Source organism: Nilaparvata lugens, chromosome 8 (assembly GCF_014356525.2).
Source record: "Nilaparvata lugens isolate BPH chromosome 8, ASM1435652v1, whole genome shotgun sequence".
NCBI classification, from domain to species: domain Eukaryota; kingdom Metazoa; phylum Arthropoda; class Insecta; order Hemiptera; family Delphacidae; genus Nilaparvata; species Nilaparvata lugens.
Genome location: NC_052511.1, coordinates 29,166,621 through 29,189,339, shown reverse-complemented (window position 1 = coordinate 29,189,339; position 22,719 = coordinate 29,166,621). Strand labels below are relative to the sequence as shown.

General features: G+C 33.6%; 1 protein-coding gene across 1 annotated transcript in view; it reads right to left on the bottom strand.

Moving 5' to 3' along the window:
- Positions 1 to 22,719, bottom strand: part of LOC111043695 (alkaline phosphatase) — a 356,072-nt gene that overhangs the window by 104,755 nt on the left and 228,598 nt on the right. The window contains exon 3 of the mRNA XM_039434462.1: positions 3,298 to 3,518. Coding sequence (XP_039290396.1) covers positions 3,298 to 3,518 — 221 coding nt within the window. The remainder of the gene's footprint in view (positions 1 to 3,297; positions 3,519 to 22,719) is intronic.

Here is a 22,719-nt window from a genome sequence, read left to right as displayed (position 1 = left end):
GTTCCGCTCAGTGGTGTATATTCAAACTCATTATCATAGAGGATTAAACAGTAGGCACTGGTTTTTTCTGAGAAATGATTTGTTGTTTCCAATGTCAACTTTATGTCTATTGCACCAGATTTCAATAGTTCATTTTGCTTACTACAGTCTATAACAACCAATGGTGCATATTCATCAAATGTTTTATACTCAATTGATGTACTACTGTTATAAGGATAGTATTCATTTTGGAATTCAGAGAACATGTGATACAATAAATATTTATTATCAGCAATATTTTCATAGGGGAATGATTGAGCATTTAAATAGAGATTAACATTGTTCAGATTAGAGAAATCAAAATGTGACCTTTTAGCAGTTATAACATTTTTCCTATTCTTTTGAAATCCAAGAATAATGAATCTAGTTTCAATATGTTTGAAGTTGTCTTAACTGTTCATTGAAGATTGGTAGTTTCAGGTTATTGTGGAAATTCATGCAATTCCCATAACCTGAATGGAATGGTGATTGGTATATCACTATGTGTTAAACTCAGCAGATCAAGATGAACAGTGTCAGAAGCATGTATGTAGGGTACTTTCCATTGTAGTTTTGTAATATAAATTTTCACCAATTTTGCTGTCTCTGATTCAATACAATTCTAGTCTGATGATGATCTTAATAGAATAATTTCCTGATGAACATTTAATAGAACTCTTCTATAGTCTTCCATTGCACCTAACCACATATCCAAAGGAATGCAAAAGCAGAATTTATCTAAACTTTTCCATCCAGTCAACTTCCATCCTGCATTCTCCATAATTTTCTCATTGAGTTTTGATTGATGTAGATAGTTTTTCATGGTTGTTGTCAATCCTATATTATGTGTGCAATTTACCTCAACCCCTCCCAATTCATATCTGATTTCATCAAATAGGTATGCAACTCCATTATTGATAAGTGAAAAGTCCTTGGTTTCAATATCATTCTTATCTTTCACTTTGATTTCACCTTCAATCATGAGAAAACTTCTACTTGAGAGTATATAAATATCTTTTTGTTTTGAACTAATTTGAATTTCATCATTGTAATTGAATGTCTGTTGAATATATGGTGTGTGAGTGATATACTCATATTTGTTAATACTCTCATCAAGATATACACTCTGATCATCACGTAATATATCCAACTTAAATTCTTTCTTTTACATTTTTATTATATATTTTTTTTCTTCTCAATAAAACCTGAGGTGAGTTTTCAAGTAGTTCAAACTTAGCTGGTTGAAGACAGAGGGTCATCCCATGTGAGGGTTTTAGTACTGAGGTTGGTGTTCCTAAAAAAAGGGTCTCAACATAAAAATATCATTAGAGATTCTGTGTGCTTGTTGCTCAGTTTCAGAAAAAGTTGAGTTAGGTTAGAGATTCCTTGACAAATGGATTTACTGAAAAAATTATTCTTGTAGCTTTTTAATGGTTTCTTAGTTATTCAAGAAATTGGATCTACTTTTTCCATAAGATCCTTATTTTCTGTTCAATCTTGACAAATGGGGTGTCGATGGATTCGTTATTAGATTTAATGGAAAAAGTTATTCTTGTAAATTTTTCTTGTGAAATTAACGGTTTCTTAGTTATCAAAGAAATTGAAAAAAGCTGGATCTACTTTTCCCATGAGATCCTTATTTTTTGTTCAATCTTGACAAATGGGGTGTCAATGGATTTGTAATTAGATTTACTGGAAAAAGTTATTCTTGTATTTTTTTTTGTAAAATTAACAGTTTCTTAGTTATTTAAGAAATAAAAAAAGCTGGATCTAGTTTTTTCCAAAAAAGTGGGAATGAGGATCTTCATTTGAGATTTATTGTGAGATTAGGGGTATGACTAAATTAAGTTAGTTCAGATTACATTGGATTGGGCAAGGTTAGAACCAAGAATCAGCTTTGGGGTAGATTTGGGGCAGCTTTGGGGCAGCTTTAGGGCAGCTTTTCTCCAGCTTTGGGGTGGTACTCTCACTTTACCCCTACTGATACGTGTGATGATGTTGAGTAAAGTCGAGAAAGTTTTATGATTGATCAAAATGCATGATAATATCGTGATTCATGTGGATTAATAAATTGTTTCAAGAGTAATAACTCCTCCCATTTTGGAATCAACAATAATGCACTATTTTCGAAAATGATTTATTTCTTTAACATGCAGATCCTTCTATCTCTGAAGATAGTGAAAAATATGACATCTTCTACGAAATATCGGGTAGGCCTACTGTTATCCTATCATTGATTCCATGTTCATTACCGCTGTTAAATAATATAATGTTCATAAATCAATCTAGCTTATAGATCTCGTAATAACTATTTTCCTAACACTCGATTACAGAACTAGTCATTAATGAACTGGAAATTGTTCACAAAATTCCTGCTGGTCTATTGCAGCTATAGTCAAACGCAAGTAAATAGTCCGATGTAAATTGAAAAAGATGAGTTGCCCTCACACATGGAAATTGAAAAAGATGAGTCACCCTACCACATTCATAGACGTTGCCAATTCTTCATTACCTTAGACCTTATATCTGGTCTAAAGTCAGTACTGATTAATTCTCATTCCATGATCAGCTGTGGACAACGTTGATCAATTCTTATTTGGCAACGTTGCACTCATCTGTTCCAATTTCCATCGGACTATTTTCGTGCAAATGACTACAGATCAGGACATGCCAGCGAAGCTATTCGACTTGGAAATATGTTAAAGTCATTCTAGATTTCTTCCTCACGTGGGTTATAGACATTACTGCCAATTCCGAACCTCTGTGCCTTTGAAATCAACCATTGTATTCCTGGGACGTCCGCGATTTATTCTCCCAAATGGCTGATACAATTGGGCCTTTTTGGGGATCCGGTCATCACTCATCCTATCAACATGCTCCAACTAGTCAGTTCTGTTCCCATTAATTTTATCTCTTACAGCAAAGATGTTGAGCTGAGTCTGTGGCGATCTTCACTCCTTCATCCATATTATGTTCTACGGAGGAATCTCATCTCTGACGCTAGGAACCTGCTCTCATCACGCTTGGAGAGTACCCATGTTTCACTTATTTGTTTACTAATAATATCATTCCAATTATAATCTTAACATTCAAATTTGCATGTTTTATAGCAATTTTCCCAAAATATGATCCTCCAATATTTGGTTGTTGGCTAATATTGATTTTATTGTCATCCTAGATGAGTTTTTATTTTTTTAGCCTTCGAATCCTTGCTAAATGAATGAAGCTAGAGCCAATGACGACGACAATACGATGAAGTTATTGAAGCAGGTGACCAACCTTGGCAAGGGCAAGTGCGGGGAAGGCCTCCCAGGCGAGCAGCGTGTCCTCCCCAGGCTGGCCGAGCCGCTGACCCTTGAGGATGCGCGCCGCCGTCAGAGTGGTCAGGCTGAGGCCGTCTCCCACAATCAACACCAGGTTGCGAGCGCGACCCATCTCGCTGCGTGGCCCCAGTTTGCGGCGTAGCGTCTTCTCCGCCTCCTCGTACCAGTGCTGTTTGCCTGTAACCAAACACGATAACAATAATATATATGAAACAGGGGGTAAGACATTCTAGTTTTGATAACAATAATTATATTGTAAAAAATCGATATTATCATTTCCGTTATCTTATTACAATGTATCGAGTGACATATCTATCTACCCAACTCTTTTTTCTTTTTAATTCATCATCCCAGTGACAACCTATGTAAGGGGTATATGAATTCGTAGATGTTTTTCTAATTTAAAAAATCTTCAAGTCATTTCATAATGCATAAAAAAAATTTCACTAGAATAAGGACATACTTGAAACAACAAATAATAGTTATTCAGAATCACTCTCAGAGTTGGAGCTTTGCTTTTCTGGAGATGCTATTACATATCTTACATTATTATTATTATAGCTTCATGAAACGTTCCTCAATTAATTTATACCTTATTCATCATACTTTTATATTCCCAGTCAATAGGAGATGTTTGTTCACATAATATCATGAAGAAAATTACAATGAAATTTGATTTGAAAAAAGCTCAATCATATAAGTTGAAAAATAATATTATTTAGCCTATAAGAAATCCGTCGACTTGAAGCTTATATTCATCAATATTTTAATAGGAGAGAAGTTTTATAGTTTATTAAAGTTTAAACAATTCTATTCCCACTTTAAAACGTTTGAACGCTCTCTCTAATGATGCCCAAATAAATTCCAGAACCTGTTTCCAAGCGTCTGTAAGAACTATCGGAATTTGGAGAATGTATTTGCTAGTAACGTGAGTTTCTATTCGTATCACGGTCTCAGGCGGCGCTGTAGGAATTGTGGAGCTTTCCATTTCTCGGAAGTAGTGGATAGCTTCTTAAGTGTTTTTCTTCACGTCTCTCTTCTCGTTATTATCATTACTGTCGTTGAGAAGTGTCGATTTTCTTCCCATTTCTTTTCTCTCTATTCTCCCATTTCCGTTTTCCTTCAACCACTCCATTATCGGTTTCTAATTTCTCTTCAACCTCAAGTAGCTGCAAAGTATCTTCTTCCTGTTACACCAGTATACCTATACACATTCCTCTTCATGGCATCATTATGTGCTTTGCAATTCAGCCGATAGCTTAATGAAGATGCTCTGTTTGTGAAAAGTTTTTATTATTATAAAATAAAATTGGAGAAGCGACTCGCTTTATGTACTTGAAATAATGAACAAACTTACTGATAATCTGTTGAGGAGCTTGTTTAAAAGTAGTTTGGAGTGTAGTTCTTGTGTGAAAAAAGAGTTTGGAGTTGATATTAATTGTATAATTGAAATAGTTGGACAGTACTATTTTTCAACTAAAACTTCTGATCCTCAAGAAGAAGAAGGAAATGATTTAGTAAAAGAAACTTCTCCTTATTTTATATACAGAACTCACAACGTGTGTGTGAAATTGGAATGAACGCTGCCCATGAAACTGATCTATGATCAGGAAATCCTATTTTCTTTCATCGATCGATCATCAATAAAAGAAAAAATGTTTAGTTTATTAGTTGAGTGAAGGGACAAATATAACTCTTCCAAAATTATAAAAAAATTGAACGAACCAATACTATTCAATCGATCCTCTTCTTCTTCTTCTTCTGGCTTTACAGCTCGATGTGAGCTTTAGCCTATCGCACAAGAGCCCTCCACACATCACGGTCGCATGCCTTTCGTCTCCATTCTCTTATCCACATCTTCCGGAGATCATCCTCCACTTCATCACTCCATCGGTTGCGTGGTCTCCCCTGTCGTCTTCTGCCTTCCATCCTGGCCTTATAAATTGCTCTTGGCATTGGATGTTCTGCCATTCTCTCAACATGACCAGCGCAGCGCAATCTTTGTGTTTTAATGAAACGGACAACCCTCACCCCCAAGAATTTCATTTATTTCATTGTTCGATCTTCTCCTCCACACTCCATTGTCGTTGACATCCCCATATATTCGCCTGATAATTTTTTTTCAAAAATTCTTAGTTTGGAGGCATCAACAGCGGTGACATTCCATGTCTCTGAGCCATGAGTGATTATTGGTCGGATCAGCGTTTTGTAAATTATCAGTTTGGTTGCCGTAGATAGAGACCGAGAGGTGATCAATTTAATATTGGCATAATAGGCACGATTGCCAGCTATTACTCTCTGCTTTATTTCATCACTCAATGTGTTAGCATTATTCACATCGGCACCATGGTATGAAAATTGCTGTGTGTTCAATAGGATTCAATTGATCCTATTCCACGCATAAGCATATGGACCTTGAGCCTTTTATTTTGCTTTTATTCACTTTAATATCGGTTGAATACTTTGATGTATCAATCCTATTGATCAACTCTGCTCACAAAAGAGTGTTAATGCTTTCTGAACATATCTGGAATTCACAGAAATTAGCGGACTTTTTTATAAGAGCGACGTATATAATTGGTGATTCAGATGGTCAAATTTCGGATAATTGGAGTTCTGTAAATAAATATTGACTGACATTATTGGGCAACACGAAATAAAGAGTCGGAAAAAACGTGGTTCAATGACATTATTGGATTGATCATGAGTACATTATAACATGATCATGAATACTTTTTCATCTCTTTTCTGTATAGGGCTACTTGTAATATAAATAGAAAGAAAAATAAAAATCTCAGTACCCTTTTTCAATTATTTTGTGATAAAATAATTGAAAAAGGGTACTGAGATTCTTATTTTTTTTCTATGAATACTTTTGTTTGCTCTGCCAATTTTAGAATCCGAGAAATCAACTGTGGCTCTCATCGATACCTATAGAATCATGATAACCAATTATCGTAATCAATCATCTCAACCAATTTGTAATGTTCTCTTATTACTCATATTATTCTCATAAGTTTTGAATTATATGCCCTCTTATTCGAATTCATCCAATCACCCACTATATAAGTGGTGTAAAGTATTATCTTCTAAACTTCCATACTGTGTTGAACATTAATTTATTTCCTCTAGAACACAATACAAGTGCGCTAACACTTGAGTCCTAGAGCTACTCTCTATGGTTCATATTTACGATACGATGTATCGTAACGACTTGAAGTTGCCCAAAATTGAAGAAACAACATAATCTTCACCGTTGTATACTTGTCATAGTGAATGAAAATGAGCACCGAAAGTTTGGCCCCGCTCTTGTAGAAATGGGAGAGAACTTACTATATTCATGGCATTCATGTGAGGTACATATGGCAACTAAGATGCTGGAATATCGAAATATAAGAGCATATATGGCGGCACTTTGCACTGCCTTAATGCTCTTAAATACACTCAATAGGAACACCACTGAGTTAAAGGTGCTATTAAATTAACTTGTTTCAAGCTTGAAATTCTAGTTATCTAATAGCTTGTACGTAGAATTCAACAAAAAGTCATTCCCTATTCTTACTCACCATAGGTGAGAAAGTATTGCTTTCCCAAAAAAATTGAGGTACCCTTATTTCAAGTTTTGTCCAAAAACATGATTTTTGGGTGTTTTTTTAATTTTGTGTGTCATAGTATTAAGTTGCAGCAGCAATATAAATCAATAGAATTTATAAGGTATTCTGATAGTGTCGCCTTTGATTCCACTCGGTATCATTTTTCATTGCTGACCACTTTGATGAATGGTGGCGAGTGGCATTGGTGGCGATACCGCATTGTCTAGTATGATAATCAGAGCCCTTATATCTGTCTACCTCTACTGCATCTATATCTGTGGAGTCTATCAAATCAGTCACAAAAACTGTGAACGATGGCGGCCGACGTTTGCAGCCAGCAAAAGCAAAGAATTGTTTGTGCTCCTAGAAGAGCTGGTAAGAAACTGGTTCTATTGTTCTTCCAGGAGTCACGAAAAATTATATAACTATATATATATTCAAAAATCTTTGCTCTACCGACTGCGGCCAAGCAGGGCACATGCTATAGAAAAATAACATTACCATGTCTGTGAACACGATAACGCCATTCCTAATTAACCGATTGACTTGAAATTTTAAACTTATGGTCCTTATACCATGAGGTTCCGACAATAAGAAATTCAATTGAAGATGGCGGAAAAAATGGCAGATAATTACTAAAAAAAACATGTTTTTCAAGTTTTTCTCAAAAACGGTTCTAACGATTTTCTTCAAATTTATACCATGATAAATTCATTCATGAGCCCTATCAAATGACATGAGACTCATTTCTTGGAAAATTTCAGGAGCTCCTCAATATTCTTGAGAAAAATGGCGGATAATGACAAAAAAACCATGTTTTTCACGGTTTTCTCGAAAACGGCTATAACGATTCTCTTCAAATTCATACAATGGATAGCTATTTATGAGCTTTATCAACTGACATGAGTCTCATTTCTGAGAGAATTGCAGAAGCTCCGTAATATTCTTGAGAAAAATGGCAGATAATTACTAAAAAAAACATGTTTTTCACGATTTTCTCAAAAATGACTTGACTGATTTTTTTCAAATTCATACCCTGTATGAACGCACATACACTCATACACACACATACTGACAGACCATTACCCAAAAACCAATTTTTTGGACTCAGGGAACCTTGAAACGTATAGAAGTTTAGAAATTGGGGTACCTTAATTTTTTCGGAAAGCAATACTTTCCTTACCTATGGTAATAGGGCAAGGAAAGTAAAAAGAACACATAGTCGATATTTCATGTGTAGAACTGCTGTTTTGACGACATTTAAGAAAATAATTGAATTTCACAATTTTAACAAAGAAGAAAGTACTCATTAGTACTATTAATAAAAAAACAATTATAGATACACATATACGCAGTAGTCTGATCGTAGTTTCAAATATATGTTGCCGCCAATCATTATTATGTTATTCCCCTAAAGTATTTTCGTTTAAGAATGAGGCTTACAGTTCAATGAGCAAGGAAAGTTGTGTGAGTGTACCACACAGATTTTTAAATTAGGTGAAGATGTTTCTTCTTTCTTGATCTTATTTTTACTAGTTAAATGGAAAACCTCTCCAACACCCTGGAGTTCATGCTTACTAGAGTCACCAGTTTCAGTTGTGATAATCATGTTCTTAGCCCCTCATTTGGTCGATATTTTGTGATATGCACATTAGAGTATAAGTATAGAGGTACTGTTCAGATTGTAGGAGCATGAATGTCATGATGAATACGTGTCATTTTATTATTTATCGACTAGCTTTATGAATTGTTTCGTGAACGCATGGATTCACTGGCTGGTTCCTTGAACTATCCAACGAATTCCAAAAATGAAAATGGTTGTTAAGGACGCCTCTTAGAATATCAGCACAGTGTAAGTGCCTGTTCGCAGAGAAAACTACTATAATGATGTATTCTGATGTATAATGCTGTATTCTGTGCTGTTGGTGTGTTTACTTGTCGGAACTCGACCAAGTGTACACATAATGGTAGACTCTTGGCATATTGCAGTATTCTCATATAGTCTCATCAGGCATGTTAGTGTGATCTAATTAATAGTCAGCGTATTCATGCGTCGTGATGGAATTGCAGTTCATGAAGCTAATCCAATTCATATTATCTATATAATGAAACTAATTCAATATTGGCTTCCTGTACAAAACTAGATATAAGAATACATTTATTGTTTTTGAGAACTTCTGTTGAAACTGAGAGAACGTAAGAGGATCAAAATGTCTGGGAGAGGTTCAACTCTGATGGAATCTTTCGAGAAAGCTTTAAAATTCAAATAAAAATACTCTTGAAATCAAGTGCGGAGAGAGCAAGAGCTTCATTAATTCACTTTGAGGAACACCAGTCACTCCCAAGTTAATTTTCGAGTGATTATTGTTTTTCTTTCCCATTTCATTATTACTTTTTATCATGAACGAGAACTTGTTTCACTGTATTATGAAGCAGAAACATTTCTACTGTGAGATATTATGAAATATTATCTAGTTCCTCGTAATGTACACGCTGAATTGGGATTTATCTACAAAATTCTTTCCATTCCCTTCTTATATTCAGGAATATCACTCAAACAATGTATATCATATTCATAAAGATATCGCAACTTCTTAATATCCCTAAATATTGTTCAACCCTCGACGAGAAACGAAGTACTGCTCTGCAAGTCAATTTGTGTTATTGTCAACATGAGCCAAAGTTTTATGAGAAATGCGTTGAAATTAGATTGAATCTGTAACGGATTTGAATTATTCAATTATATCATCTATGATAATATCATCTATCATCGGCACTATTCGTCTCAATATTTGAGAAGAGTGCATCCTTATTCTATAGCTCACTTCATCAACTCCTTCCCTCACCAAATACGGAGACTAGATTCCTGCAATACACACAGTAATACACAATATATATTACCACCCTCACTCTATCTTACTCTTTTTCGAGTGGAATATCTCGTCTCTGAGATTTATTCAATTGCAAATGAATAAATAATGTACTCAATACAACTACAAATGCATGGATGTAGCAACAGCGTATCTTCGATTAGGGAAATGGACAAATGACTAAAGCATTGAAATGTGAATTTGGGCTGGGACAACATGCAAAGCGATCGTCAAGACAAGTAATTTGCATCACTATTATTCCGCTAGTCTCTCCATTCAATCTCGCTTCCCTCCCTCTACATCCATATATATATATATATATAATATATATATATATATATATATATATGAGTACGCAATATATATATATATATATATATATATAATATATATATATATATATATATATATATATGTACGTATAAGCGTACATATGTTGATATGAGCACATATGAATTCCATTCGCCTGACGTTAAGAATGATGAGTGGTCCTTATGCATTTGTGTGTGTCTGTATGTGCTAAGCTGAGGCTTTGCTGTAGACCTACATTGTAATAATAATCGGGACTGGAAATTTGGCAACATTCTAATCAGTAGAGCATGAAGCAGTGTTGAGATTTAAATCCATTTAGCAACATCAATGTTGAGCATGATAGAGTTATCTGTATTCAGTCCATTATTGTGATCTCTTTCATCTCGTATATTGTTATTACGAAGGGTAGAGAAAATTAGAATGAGATGAGTAATTTTTTGCCCAAATAACTGTAGGAATTTGGAGAAATTATTTTTTCAAATGATCATTTTTTTCAAGATTATCTTGATAGTTGAGCTAAATTATTTGATTCTCCTTGTATGTATCTTAGAATCGTTTGATCATTCATTTTATCATCTTTCGCGATATTTTCTTGTTATGAGGATCAATACTGAATGGATGAAATAAATGTATTTATTTGCCAAAAGCAAAATAAAAAAAAATTAATATAAGTATATGCTACTGCACACAACTGAAATACTTACATAAAAATTAAGGGAATGTTAATTCATTTAATCAGAGATAATAAAGAAATGATATCCAGTTATTCATGATATTATAAATGATATTTATTATATGAAGATTTAATTTATGCTCTCATGCATGAGTACGCAATAGGTGAGGCAAAATCACCGGCGAGAGAAAGATTCCTTGTGGTTGATCAGACTAATATATATATATATATATATATATAATATATATATATATAATATATATATATATGAATTTAGCATATGTAGTGTTCAAACATATTGTAATTTATAATGTCAGTAAATCTAAATACATTGTAGAGACAACTATAAATATTCTAAGAAAGGCGAAGTCGGATGTTTGGGCGAACAAAATGAAGCTCTATGATTCAATTCTCATGCCCACAGTGCTATATGGATCAGAGATATGGGGTCTAAGCTGTATGAATATAGTGGAGAAGGCACAACATTATTTTCTAAAGTGTTTACTCCTGTTGAATAGAAGCACTGCCAGCTTGTCAGCTTGTCATTGAGATTGGAGACTGGAAGACTACTGGAAGTAGTTTTATATTCGTCAGGTCAATTTAATACATTTGTAGAGTTATGTCAATGTAGAGTTATGTCAATGGCTAACGGGAGATACCCCATTGATAGATTATACGAGTTGGTGCAGCAATATCAAGATAACCAGGGTAACTGGGTGTGTCTGCTGAAGAACCAGTTGCATCTGGCGGGTTGCAAAATCTGGTTGGAGATTGGCAGGACAAAGAAAAGTTTTCTGAAGTTTTACAAGTTGAAAAAGGAAAACTAGTACAAAACTATTTTGACAGACTCAATGAACAAGACATAGAAGCAGCTCTAAACTCAACAAGCAGCCCACATTATGAAAGATTGAACCCTCTTTTCATGATTGGGGAACAACTACTGTATGAAATTTAATGTCTTTCACGAAAACGCATAGCGTCACCCAACTGCGCATAGCCACTAGAAACTCTTTCTATTTATATGTATGATAATAGAGATCTGGGAATATGGATCAACAGCTCATTAGAATGCCCTAATTGAAATATGAAAAAGTAGGAATATGTGGAGCATTTTCTGTTGAGGTGCCCAATGTATGGTGAAATAAGAAGACACTCTATAGAAAACTTCACCACAAATATAGTTACTGACGATGACAAACTCATGGTTCTACTTTCGAACTTTACGGAGCAGAAATAAACCATTCATATGTTTTGTAACAGATTTTTTTGAATAACTGGCAAAGTCGCTAAATGAAAAGATTTTATAGGTCTCAAGCAAACAGCTGCTTTGTTATTGCTGAGTGCAATATCAACAAGCTAGTGATTAGATAATAACGGGTATCCAGGCTACAGTTTTGAACAGCCAAATAGAAAAGAATATTATTGCTATTTATTTAATTTTTTTTCATGAATTTTTGAGGTTAGGCTCTATGATACTCACTGGTCGGCAACCTAAATAATCGGTCAAGCCGTATAAATTGAAATTTAGCCAGACACCTGTGGCAAATTTAGTTGTATACAAATAGCATTCGCTTAAAATGTGATCAGAGGATTGGTAACCACATGGCATGTTAATGTAAAAGGAAAAACAATTTAACGAATACAGAAATATTTATTATGTCAAACGAGCATGTACAAAATATGTAAAATAAGTAAAAATATCAAGGAAGTGTGGTATATTCTACTCGGCACATGGATACATTGTAATTTCAGAATAAGCCAATCAAAATACAGTAACTGACCGGCGGGTAAAAGCAAGTCAATTCAAAAATATACTTTATTAATTATATAAATGATAAGAATTTGTAAGTTATACAATACTCAGTTCATGTAACAGATGTAAATTGAGTAATTAGAAAATATAATCTTTGATCTTTATGCAATAACCTAGCAGATTGACACGGACTATTTCGAATTATGTAATTGCATAGTAGTTGAATATTTAAATAATATGCAAATTTGGAATATGGAAGTATGATCATGGAAAGAATAGGGGTAGATCAAAGCCCACTTGCTTGCCAGAGGTCACCGGGAACAGCCACCAATTTATAGAGCACAAAATCCATTTTCTAGTAATTGTACATTTTAAAAGTTTAAGTTTGAATTTAATAAGACTGAGTCACATAGAATACATTAATATTCTATTGGAGAAGACGACATCAGCCAACCAGAAAAGCCTTGGACGTCGAAAGAATCTGGATCGCCATCATTTTGTGAACTTTGACACGTGAGTTATATAGTTGAAAAATATCCAGGGTGCCCTGAGTGCTTCGAATAAATCATGATTCAATAAAGCTAGCTCGACGAAAGGTTATTTAAATATTGGAATTAATATCAAACTTGCACAAGTCTTTAAACCTAAAGGGAATTTCATTATGAACAATCTATCAGATCTACATGTTTAAGTATGCACAGATAAAATATTTATTAAAATTTGATATTATAATATATGCTTACTTGACCATTCTTTTTATCAGTAAATTATGAAAAACTAAGGAGTAGCTATTTATTTATTATTCATAGATACAATTACACATCATATAAATATGATTGGGTAGGAACAACAGGCTTGGCCCAAAACTATTCCATTTTAAGAACTCTATTTTATTCATTGTATCTTTCTATTAGAAGAAACAAAGAGGTACTTAGAAGTACTATATAGAGGTACTTAGAAGAATGAATAAACAAAGGGAAATTATGAACACTATCAAGATCCGGAAACTGCAATATCTGGACCACATCATGAGGAACGACTCCAGGTACTTTTTACTATCATCCAAGGAAAAATCGATGGAAAAAGAGGTCCTGGAAGGAGAAGAATATCTTGGCTGCATAACCTTAGGAAATGGACGGGAAAAACATCAGTTGAACTCTTCCGCATGCCTGTGGACAAAATTAGGCTTACCATGCTGGTTACCAACATCCGAAACGGATAGGAACTACAAGAAGAAGAAGATCTTTCTATTATTCCAGTTCAATTTCAATTCAATTCATTGGAAAAAAGATACTACATACATTATAGTTAATGTAGTTAATCAGTGTGGATGCAACAGGCACATACTGCCCAAAACCGCACTCCACACAAAATAATAAAGAAGAATAAGAAAACAAAAACTGCTTATACAGAAATTAAACAAACTTCAGAATTACATGCTAAATCTTAAAATAAAATACTAATTATTTATATCATTATAGGCTATTCGTATTGTACAATATAAATAATTTTAATTAAAATAAGAAAATAAGTTCAATTGAAATAAGAATAGAAAGAATAAGTTCAATATAAATAATAAAAAAAGAGTTGACTAATTAAACTAAACAAAATCAAAAAGAAAAAAAAGGAGATAGCAGAAGAAGAGAGGGGAGAGAGAGTGCTTGAAGTTAAAAATTGACAAAAGAACTAATATTCAAGTAATATAGAGCATGATTTAATAAAGGCATTCAAAGACGGATTGAAGAGATCGATATCACGAGATACTGTGTTGAAAAGTCTCATGGATCGATTGATGGGTGAGTTATAATCCTGCAACGTTCGAGATCTTGGTATAAAAAACGAAAAATACCTCCCACGAGAAACAGTCAGCACATAGAAGCCTAATCTTTCCAGGTGAAAAGGATGCTGCATAAGACCATAAACTACTTTATATGAATGTAAGATTGCTTGGAGATTACGTCTGGACTTTAATGTTGGATTTTGAACATGATTCTGAGTTGTGATGTGGGATATGCAAAATAGGGATAGTGGCCAAACTTTTTAAAATACAGGTAGCGAAGGAATTTATTTTGAACTTTTTCAAGAGAATCAGAATATTCAGCATGATGAGGATCCCAAATAATTGAGGCATACTCCAATCTACTCCTTACCAACGACTTGTACATATATATTATAGTATCTAAATTACTGAAGTGTATGCAAGTTCTAATAACAAAGCCCAACAGTCGATTAGAAACATTTAAAATGTGTTCAATATGAGAGATGAATCTGAAATCACTTTGAAAATAGACCCTCAAATCCTTACACGATATTTTGATTGGAAGAGCAGAACCATTCATCATGTAAGAGAAATTGAAAAGAAGATTTTGTCTTGAAAATGTCATTATGTGTGATTTATTAACATTAATTTTTAAACCATTCACAGAGCTCCATGTGGCAATCTCATTAATATCCTTTTGTAATGTATCACAATCATTTACACCGGTAATAGTTTTATATATCTCAACATCATCGACAAATGAAATTCATTTAGAGTTTTTCAATACATCAGGTAGATCGTTGATCATGATGAGGAATAAAAGAGGACCCAATGATGTACCTTGAGGGACACCAGATACGTTTGCATATAGATCAGAATCACAACCATCATATGACACAAATTGTTCTCTGTCCTTCAGATAAGATGCTATAAATCCTACAGTAGAATTTGAGAAATTATAGGCCAGTAGTTTGTGTACAAGAACATCATGATTTACAAGGTCAAAAACCTTTTGGAAATCAATGTATACAACATCAACCTTCCCAGAAGACTCCAGACCATGCAAAACATCACATGAGAATTAAATTAAATTTGTAGTAGTCGACTTACCAGGTAGAAAGCTGTGTTGCTGTTTATTGAAACTGTTCAACATGTGCTTGTAAATAGAACCAAAAATGATACTTTCAAAAATCTTTGAAAAAACATTTGTCAAGCTTATTGGTCTTAAATTAGCAATGTCTTGCATGTTGCCAGACTTTAATATTGGTGAGACCCTAGCGAGCTTCCATTCATTCGGGAAAACACCAAGTTTTAGAGATAAATTAAAAATGAAGCAAAGATTTACGGAAAATATCCATTTCTTATCAATTCTATGAGAATGTTAATGAAGCTTAGCCACAAGAGATACATATTAATATATTCAGAGATTTATAATTTATTATTAGTTATTTATATTAATTTGGAAAGAAGATGTATAAGATTTTATTCGACAAGCAACAGCAAGTCGATAACTGAGCTGCATAATTTAAATGCATATGATTGCTGATTTAAGAAGCACATGGTAATATTTCGTGCTAAAAAGCAAAGTCAATACTAGTGAGCTATCAGTGATATTTTCAATATATATATATATTTGTTCTTTATTTATTTTCTATACTTGTTGCTCTATATTTTTATTTATTCATTGATATTTTATGTAATAAATGTCATATTATATGTCATTATTTGAATGGTGTACCCTTTATTTATTATCCTATCTCCATGCATGACCAATCTCGTTATAATCTATTTTGTTACCAGTATTGAAATATTATTAAGATTACCAGCCAACTATATCTTCACCGAATAAGTTGGATAAGGCAGCGATATACAGCATTGATTATCAAATCTTTGGAAATAATACGTTCCCGAGGTTTATATAAATTACCTAGTACCAACACATCTGAATTGAAGAATCTCAAGGTCATAGTATTAAGTTGCAGCAACATAAATTAATAGAATTTATAAGGTATTCTGATAGAATATCGTCTATATCTGTCTATATCTACTGCATCTGTATTTATGGAATTCAACAAATCAGTCACAGGAACTGTGAACTGTTAAAGCGGCCGACGTCAGTAACCAGCAAAAGCAGAGAACTGCGTGAGCTCCTGAGAGAGCCGGTAAGAAATTGATATTATTACTTTTCCAGGAACCACAAAAAGTATTATATATCTTTCAAATCTTGCTCTACCGACTGCAGCCAAGCAGGGCACCACGTTAGTAAAAAAAATAACGTGACAGTTTATACAATGAAAGCAATTGAAATCAGATCTATGATAATAAACACTTGAATGTTGTCCGATAATTATAGTCAAGAAATAGAGGTTATCATTGAAGATATTAAAAGTATTCTATTCTCATTTTAGATGGTGAAGTGGGGAATGCAGTGAGCTGAATAAAGTAAGTTTGATGGAGATAGATTGAGCTCTAAAATGTAGACTAAGATAGTTGAATAAGATTATTATATGAGTGGCGGATTATTATATAAAAATGTATTATAGGATATATTTGTCTAAAATTTGTTATTGTTGAAGTTAATACTGTTATTACTAGTTTCGTTTATAAAATACTAATTAGGTAGATATTTAAAATGTAATTATTGTTGATTATTATGAAAGGTATTTTATTAGTATGTAAAAATGTAGTATTGGATAAATTTTATATGAAATTATTTTGAAGTATTATGAGTATTATTTTGAAGTTGAACTGTTATTACTCGTTTATAAAATATGTATAGGTAGTTATATAATACTAAATTGATGACAATGGATGAGTTATCAACCATACAAGCCTTTGGAACTTGTATCAATAGGATGCTTCACAATGAAGTGTCACAAAATGAAAATTCATTGGAATAGATGATTCCGACCACTATAGTTATTTGAACTTTTCTTGCTAATAAATAACTGGAAGCTGAAAACGTTTGCTTGAACAAGTTTCTTGATAACAATGAAAAACATTATTACTTTCAATGATTACCTTCCAGTTTAGCTATACAGCCTATATTGATAAAATATTTCTTCATGATTATTGTTCTGCGTAGTAACTGATAGTACATCTTACACGGACTTTTGTATTGTGTGTGTTCATGATTTTCAAGCCATATTTCGGTTAGTACTATTTTATCATATATTAATTTGAAATTTTCCAGACAATATACAAATCTGTCAAAGTTTTCACTCAAACTTGGTATGCTCATGACATAAATAATAAATATATCATAATGGATTATTTAAATTGATCATTGTCATGAAAACCATTAATGTTCTATGATGTGGAGGGATCAATATCAATATCAATGTCGATATCAACTTGTTTTTGATATTTTAAGCAGTTACTTTTCTCATATGTTTGATTCTGCTAACCATTCACAGTATTGACCAGGACATTCAGACTAAAGATCTATTAGGAACACTTCAACAATAATTTATTATTGCAGTTGACTCTGGCTCTCATTTCAATATCGAACTTGTTTAGTGTCATTGTATGGATCACTTACATCTCATTCCTGAATGAAATAAAACAAATGAACTTCATATTACTTTTAAATACCTCCTACACAGTACATCAATTGAGTTCAAATTCACTTCAAGTCAATGGTTCGTTACACTCACTTTAATAGATGGATCAGAATTGATTTTATAATAATATCTCTAGTTGGTTTTTTATTGATTGGCATCATTTTGATAATAACATTATTTCAAATTACCTTGATTTAACTGAATAAGCCTTGAATAGAAGTTTCATGTCGACCTATTTCGGGTATCCGGAATTCTGTATAAGTCGTTCTTATTTGATTGGGTTGGTTTTGAGATCACAAGATACGAGTACTTTCGAGAATTATTATTGCATCTCATCTGATCTCCCTTATTTGTGCTTTGAACTGTAAAACGTACAATGCCTACTTCTCCCAATTACCTTGTTATTCTCATGATGAATTAATTAACAAAGGTAACGGCGAAGCAATTCGCGATTTCCAATTGTAAAATGAGCCCACCAGCTATCTTTATGAGCCCCACCTCATTTCTGAAACAGAACATCTCCCTGCTTTGCTTGTTAAAGCAAGCCCTGAGTTTTATCTCAGCCGGAGAACTCAATTTGTATCCGAATACTCTTGTTGCTCAGTAGTAAGAAGGAACAGCATTGGCTGAACATTCAATTAAGAACTGTGCCTCACTTGTAATGTAATTGTCGCTACAAAGCAGGATTGCTTCTGTTCAAATTGTCGGGAAAATTCAATTAATGTGCTCATTGAAAACAGAGCACGCTTTTCAAATTGTAACGTCGTTTGCTTCTTTCCCACCTATCTGCTGGCAATTAGATGGATTCTTATGGTGAACGTATGATGACATTTGAAGGGCTATATCAGGAGCAATCACCTTGTATTCTACCTACTAGTTTTCTCAGGTCGAATGAATAGTATCTATTCAGATGAGACCATTCATAACTCCAAACATTGTCTACAATGACTCTTAACATTGGATCTACTATGACTCTTAACATTGGATCAACTGTAATTCTCGACATTCCGCAAATTTCTAAGCTAAAACAATTGAAGGATTAGTATGACTGAGAAGTTAGTTCGGAGAGCAAACTGAAAGCGCCATCACAGTGTCGAGTGCACTTTGCAGCGAAGTGACATTTGCGGGTCACTGCTTTGAGAGTACGAGCCTCACGAAAGAAGAGCTCTCAGTACTTACCTGGCTCAGAAACGAGCAGTAGCAATAGTAGTGATTGTTGGCGCACTTTCGTATTCAAAGACGTTGTTCTACTACGCAAATCGACTTTCTACCTCTCTTTCATCTTTCTTCTCGCGCTAAAAATACCTGGAAGCTGCATGTAGACTGATTCGGCTGGAATTTATCCACTTGAACCTGCCTTTCAATTGTAAGTTTCATGGCAACAAATGCGGACGTGTACTGAATGTTTGAGGTCGTGGGATTCGAGATGTGAGGCTGTCGCATTTGAAAATATCATAGGAGACCCAGAAGACTTCTGGGAATGTTTTTTGTATACTGAAACGTAGCAATTTCTGATAATGATGAATTCACGTTATTAAAAATCGACATCGACATCCGACTTCGGTTTTATATCATAAAGTATATTATTTCTATTTTTGCTTTTGCTCTTTATTATTATTTATGGAAGTGTAATAATTTTATTATCGTACTAGCAGGGCACCCGTGCTTCGCTACGGGAATTAAAAGATAAAATTATTTTTGTGAAACATTTATAATCTAAATCCTACCAAAATTGTTATAATAGTTTTTGAGATTGGGCCACAATTTGACATGAAAATTATCAAGTCAAATCATTCGAGTAATTAATTGATGTGTTGGAAGTGCTCTGCAGAAGAGTAGTCTAATTGCAGCGAATTTTCTAGGATAAGGGGCGAGGCTTAAGAGTCGCCCTCAACTTTATTCATTGGCAATTAATATTTCCCGTTGACAGTTATCAGATTAGCAGTGATCATGTTATTTTTGCATTGGCAATTAAAGATTAAATTCCAAATTAGGTTGATTCAGAATTTGATGATTCTGGTTCAATGGATCTCTTGCTTATTCTGGAATTTTTGGCATAACCTGTTGTTTACTTTTCGTTTCACTCATCTAAAAGTGTAAAAGCAGCCAATCCACTGATTCTTTCTTCCATGGAAGTCCATTCATACATAAGAGTCCATTCATAATAGTATAAAATTTATCGCAGCTGATTTCACATGTCCTTAACTCTACAATCATAAATATTCAAGTGGGATCATTTTAATGTGGATTTGCATAAATCTGAATAGAGTTTATTCAATTGCTTTGATGATTGACTACCATTATATGATTTCTTCCTTTGATCTAAGCTTGAAACCAAAAGCTTAGGGATGAAAATTTGGATGTCAACAAACATGTAACTCAATTTAATTCCTATCTAAATTGACAACTCTAGAATTTACTTGTTATCTATCAATATCAATAGGTTTGTCTTGTGTCGTAATAACATCATGAAAGGAAATAGGAGCAGCTGATAGAATATCATGTTTTTTTCGATTTAGTTTTTAGCTGGTTTTGGAACATAAAAATATGAGGCCAAGTAGCACAAAAGCATGTTCAGGATTAAATTTCATGAGAATTAATCAGAGTAGGGTTTTTTTTTTAATAGAAGGCTTCAAGTAGCATTTCAATCAGGATTAAATTTCATGAGAAATAATGAGAGTAGGGTTTTTTTTAATAGAAGGCTTCTCTGATTGGTTGTCGTGGTATTTAGTCCAGATTATGAATTAACAGACAGTGAAACTGTCTCTCTCAAGGCCATGGCTGCATACAAACATAGAGCAACAGAGGAACCAATACAACAGAAGTTGAAGAAATTAGTCGCATTTCTATCACCTCACAATGAAAATTACATTCAACTACCATATGTTTGGAGAGATCGATTTTAAAATTCTTTTGCTACCATCCGGTCACTTTCTGAACCTATTCTTCCAGATGTTCCATGAATACTGCAATGTTTTAAAATAATGTTGCCAAATTTGGTAACTCAACTACAGCTATTATAATGTTTTTTTATTTGCTCACACTTTCTTACGTTTTCAATAGACTATGGAAAACAATTTTCTGATCAGCTGCTACTTGAGGGACCAATAATCCTTTCTCTTGGTAGTTCAACGAATCTTCCCAGAGTTGAGACCTGTTCCAAAATAATGTTTTTTGTCGCAAGCACAATATATTCCTGATTTAATCAAAATCGTTGGAGCCGTTTTCGAGATCCATCCGACAAGGATACATATATCCACAAACACACGTATTCAAACAAATTGCTTTCTTAGTATAATCATTGACTTCAATGATTATGATTTCATTCAATGAGAGCTTCTTTCACATAATAATAACAGCTGGCATCAAAAGCAGAAATGTCAAACATGATTGAAATTGAAACAGTAGCGATCATCAACATTATTTTCTTCATCTGATCTAAAGTAACCAGATTATAGTAAGATTCACATCGATGTGTCTGCATTGTTTGAAAGGGGAGCATTGATGCTATTAATGAGGAATACTAACAGTCAACGAACTGTTATAGATACATATTCTCCAATATTTCTATCGAAAGCTACCTTATATTTTATCAATGTTTGGGAATAATTGATTCATGGGAAAAGCGCCTTACTTCTATGGAAGATACTTTCACATTAGGAAAAGCAACAACAGCTATTTGGCCTTTTTAATAAATAACCCCTTTCTTCCGCCCAAGTTAAATTTTGGCCGAATTTCCTCATTCTTCACAAACAGATTCCACAACGGACACTTCTGAAGTTTTTAAAATACTCCTTTAAGCAGTTTTCGCGATCTGTCGGATATACAAGCAAAACTAGTCTTGATAGAATAGGATCAATTGATAGGAGCAACTCCCGTCATAAAAGTTTGTTTTATGAAAAATAAAAATTATCTATACTCCCAGGAATAGCTCTGATTGAAGCAGCAGTGCCCAATCAATATGTTCTCGATAAATGCATTTTAATTGATTCGTCAACTTGGTGCCAACCTAATGAAACAATCTCAACTTAATGCCAACCTGACAAAATTATTAATTAGTCGCCAGTTATCAACTTTTTCGAATAGGTAATCTCCCTAGATTATATTTCTATAGTAACATATGATGTGGACATTTCAATATTATAATTGAGAGATTGGAAGAAGAAGAATATACATGCTGAAAGACGAAATTTAAACCCTCAAAAACCACCCTTAGAGTTGAAATATCGCCAAAAGATTTCTTAGTGAGCACCTATGATGTATAAGGAAGCTATATTCTAAGTTTTATTCCAATCCATCCAGTAGTTTTCCAGAAATCGTGATTAGTGAGTCAGTGAGTTAGTGAAATAAGAATTTTATAAGTAGAGAGTAGTTATAAGTTGGGATTTTAAGGAAGCTTTTTTGCTCGAAATCCCCCTCCCCCTCTCCCCTCTCTCACTCTCTCTCTACATCTAATGACATCTAATGCTATACTGTCAGATTAAAGTGAATCCATATCTCTACAGAGAGGTCAATGATCTAAGTTCTTTTACATTTTTTATCTGCAATATCGTACAAGCATTTCCAAAGTTCATCGGAATTTGTAACAACAGATAATGGCGAATCATTTGTACAATCATAATGTACATGACCTGTGTCTAGTATATCGAGTAATTCGAATATCTCAGATAAAATTGGAAAGATTTTCTGGTTTTGTTAACGGCAAATCAGCATCTTGAGAGGGGGTGAGGTGGAGAGGGGGAGGGGGATTTCGAGCAAAAAAGAGGCCCCGCGCTGTCAAATCTTACCTACTGTAGAGATTTAAATATATAAATGATATAATACAATATAATAATATTATTCTATATGTTAATAA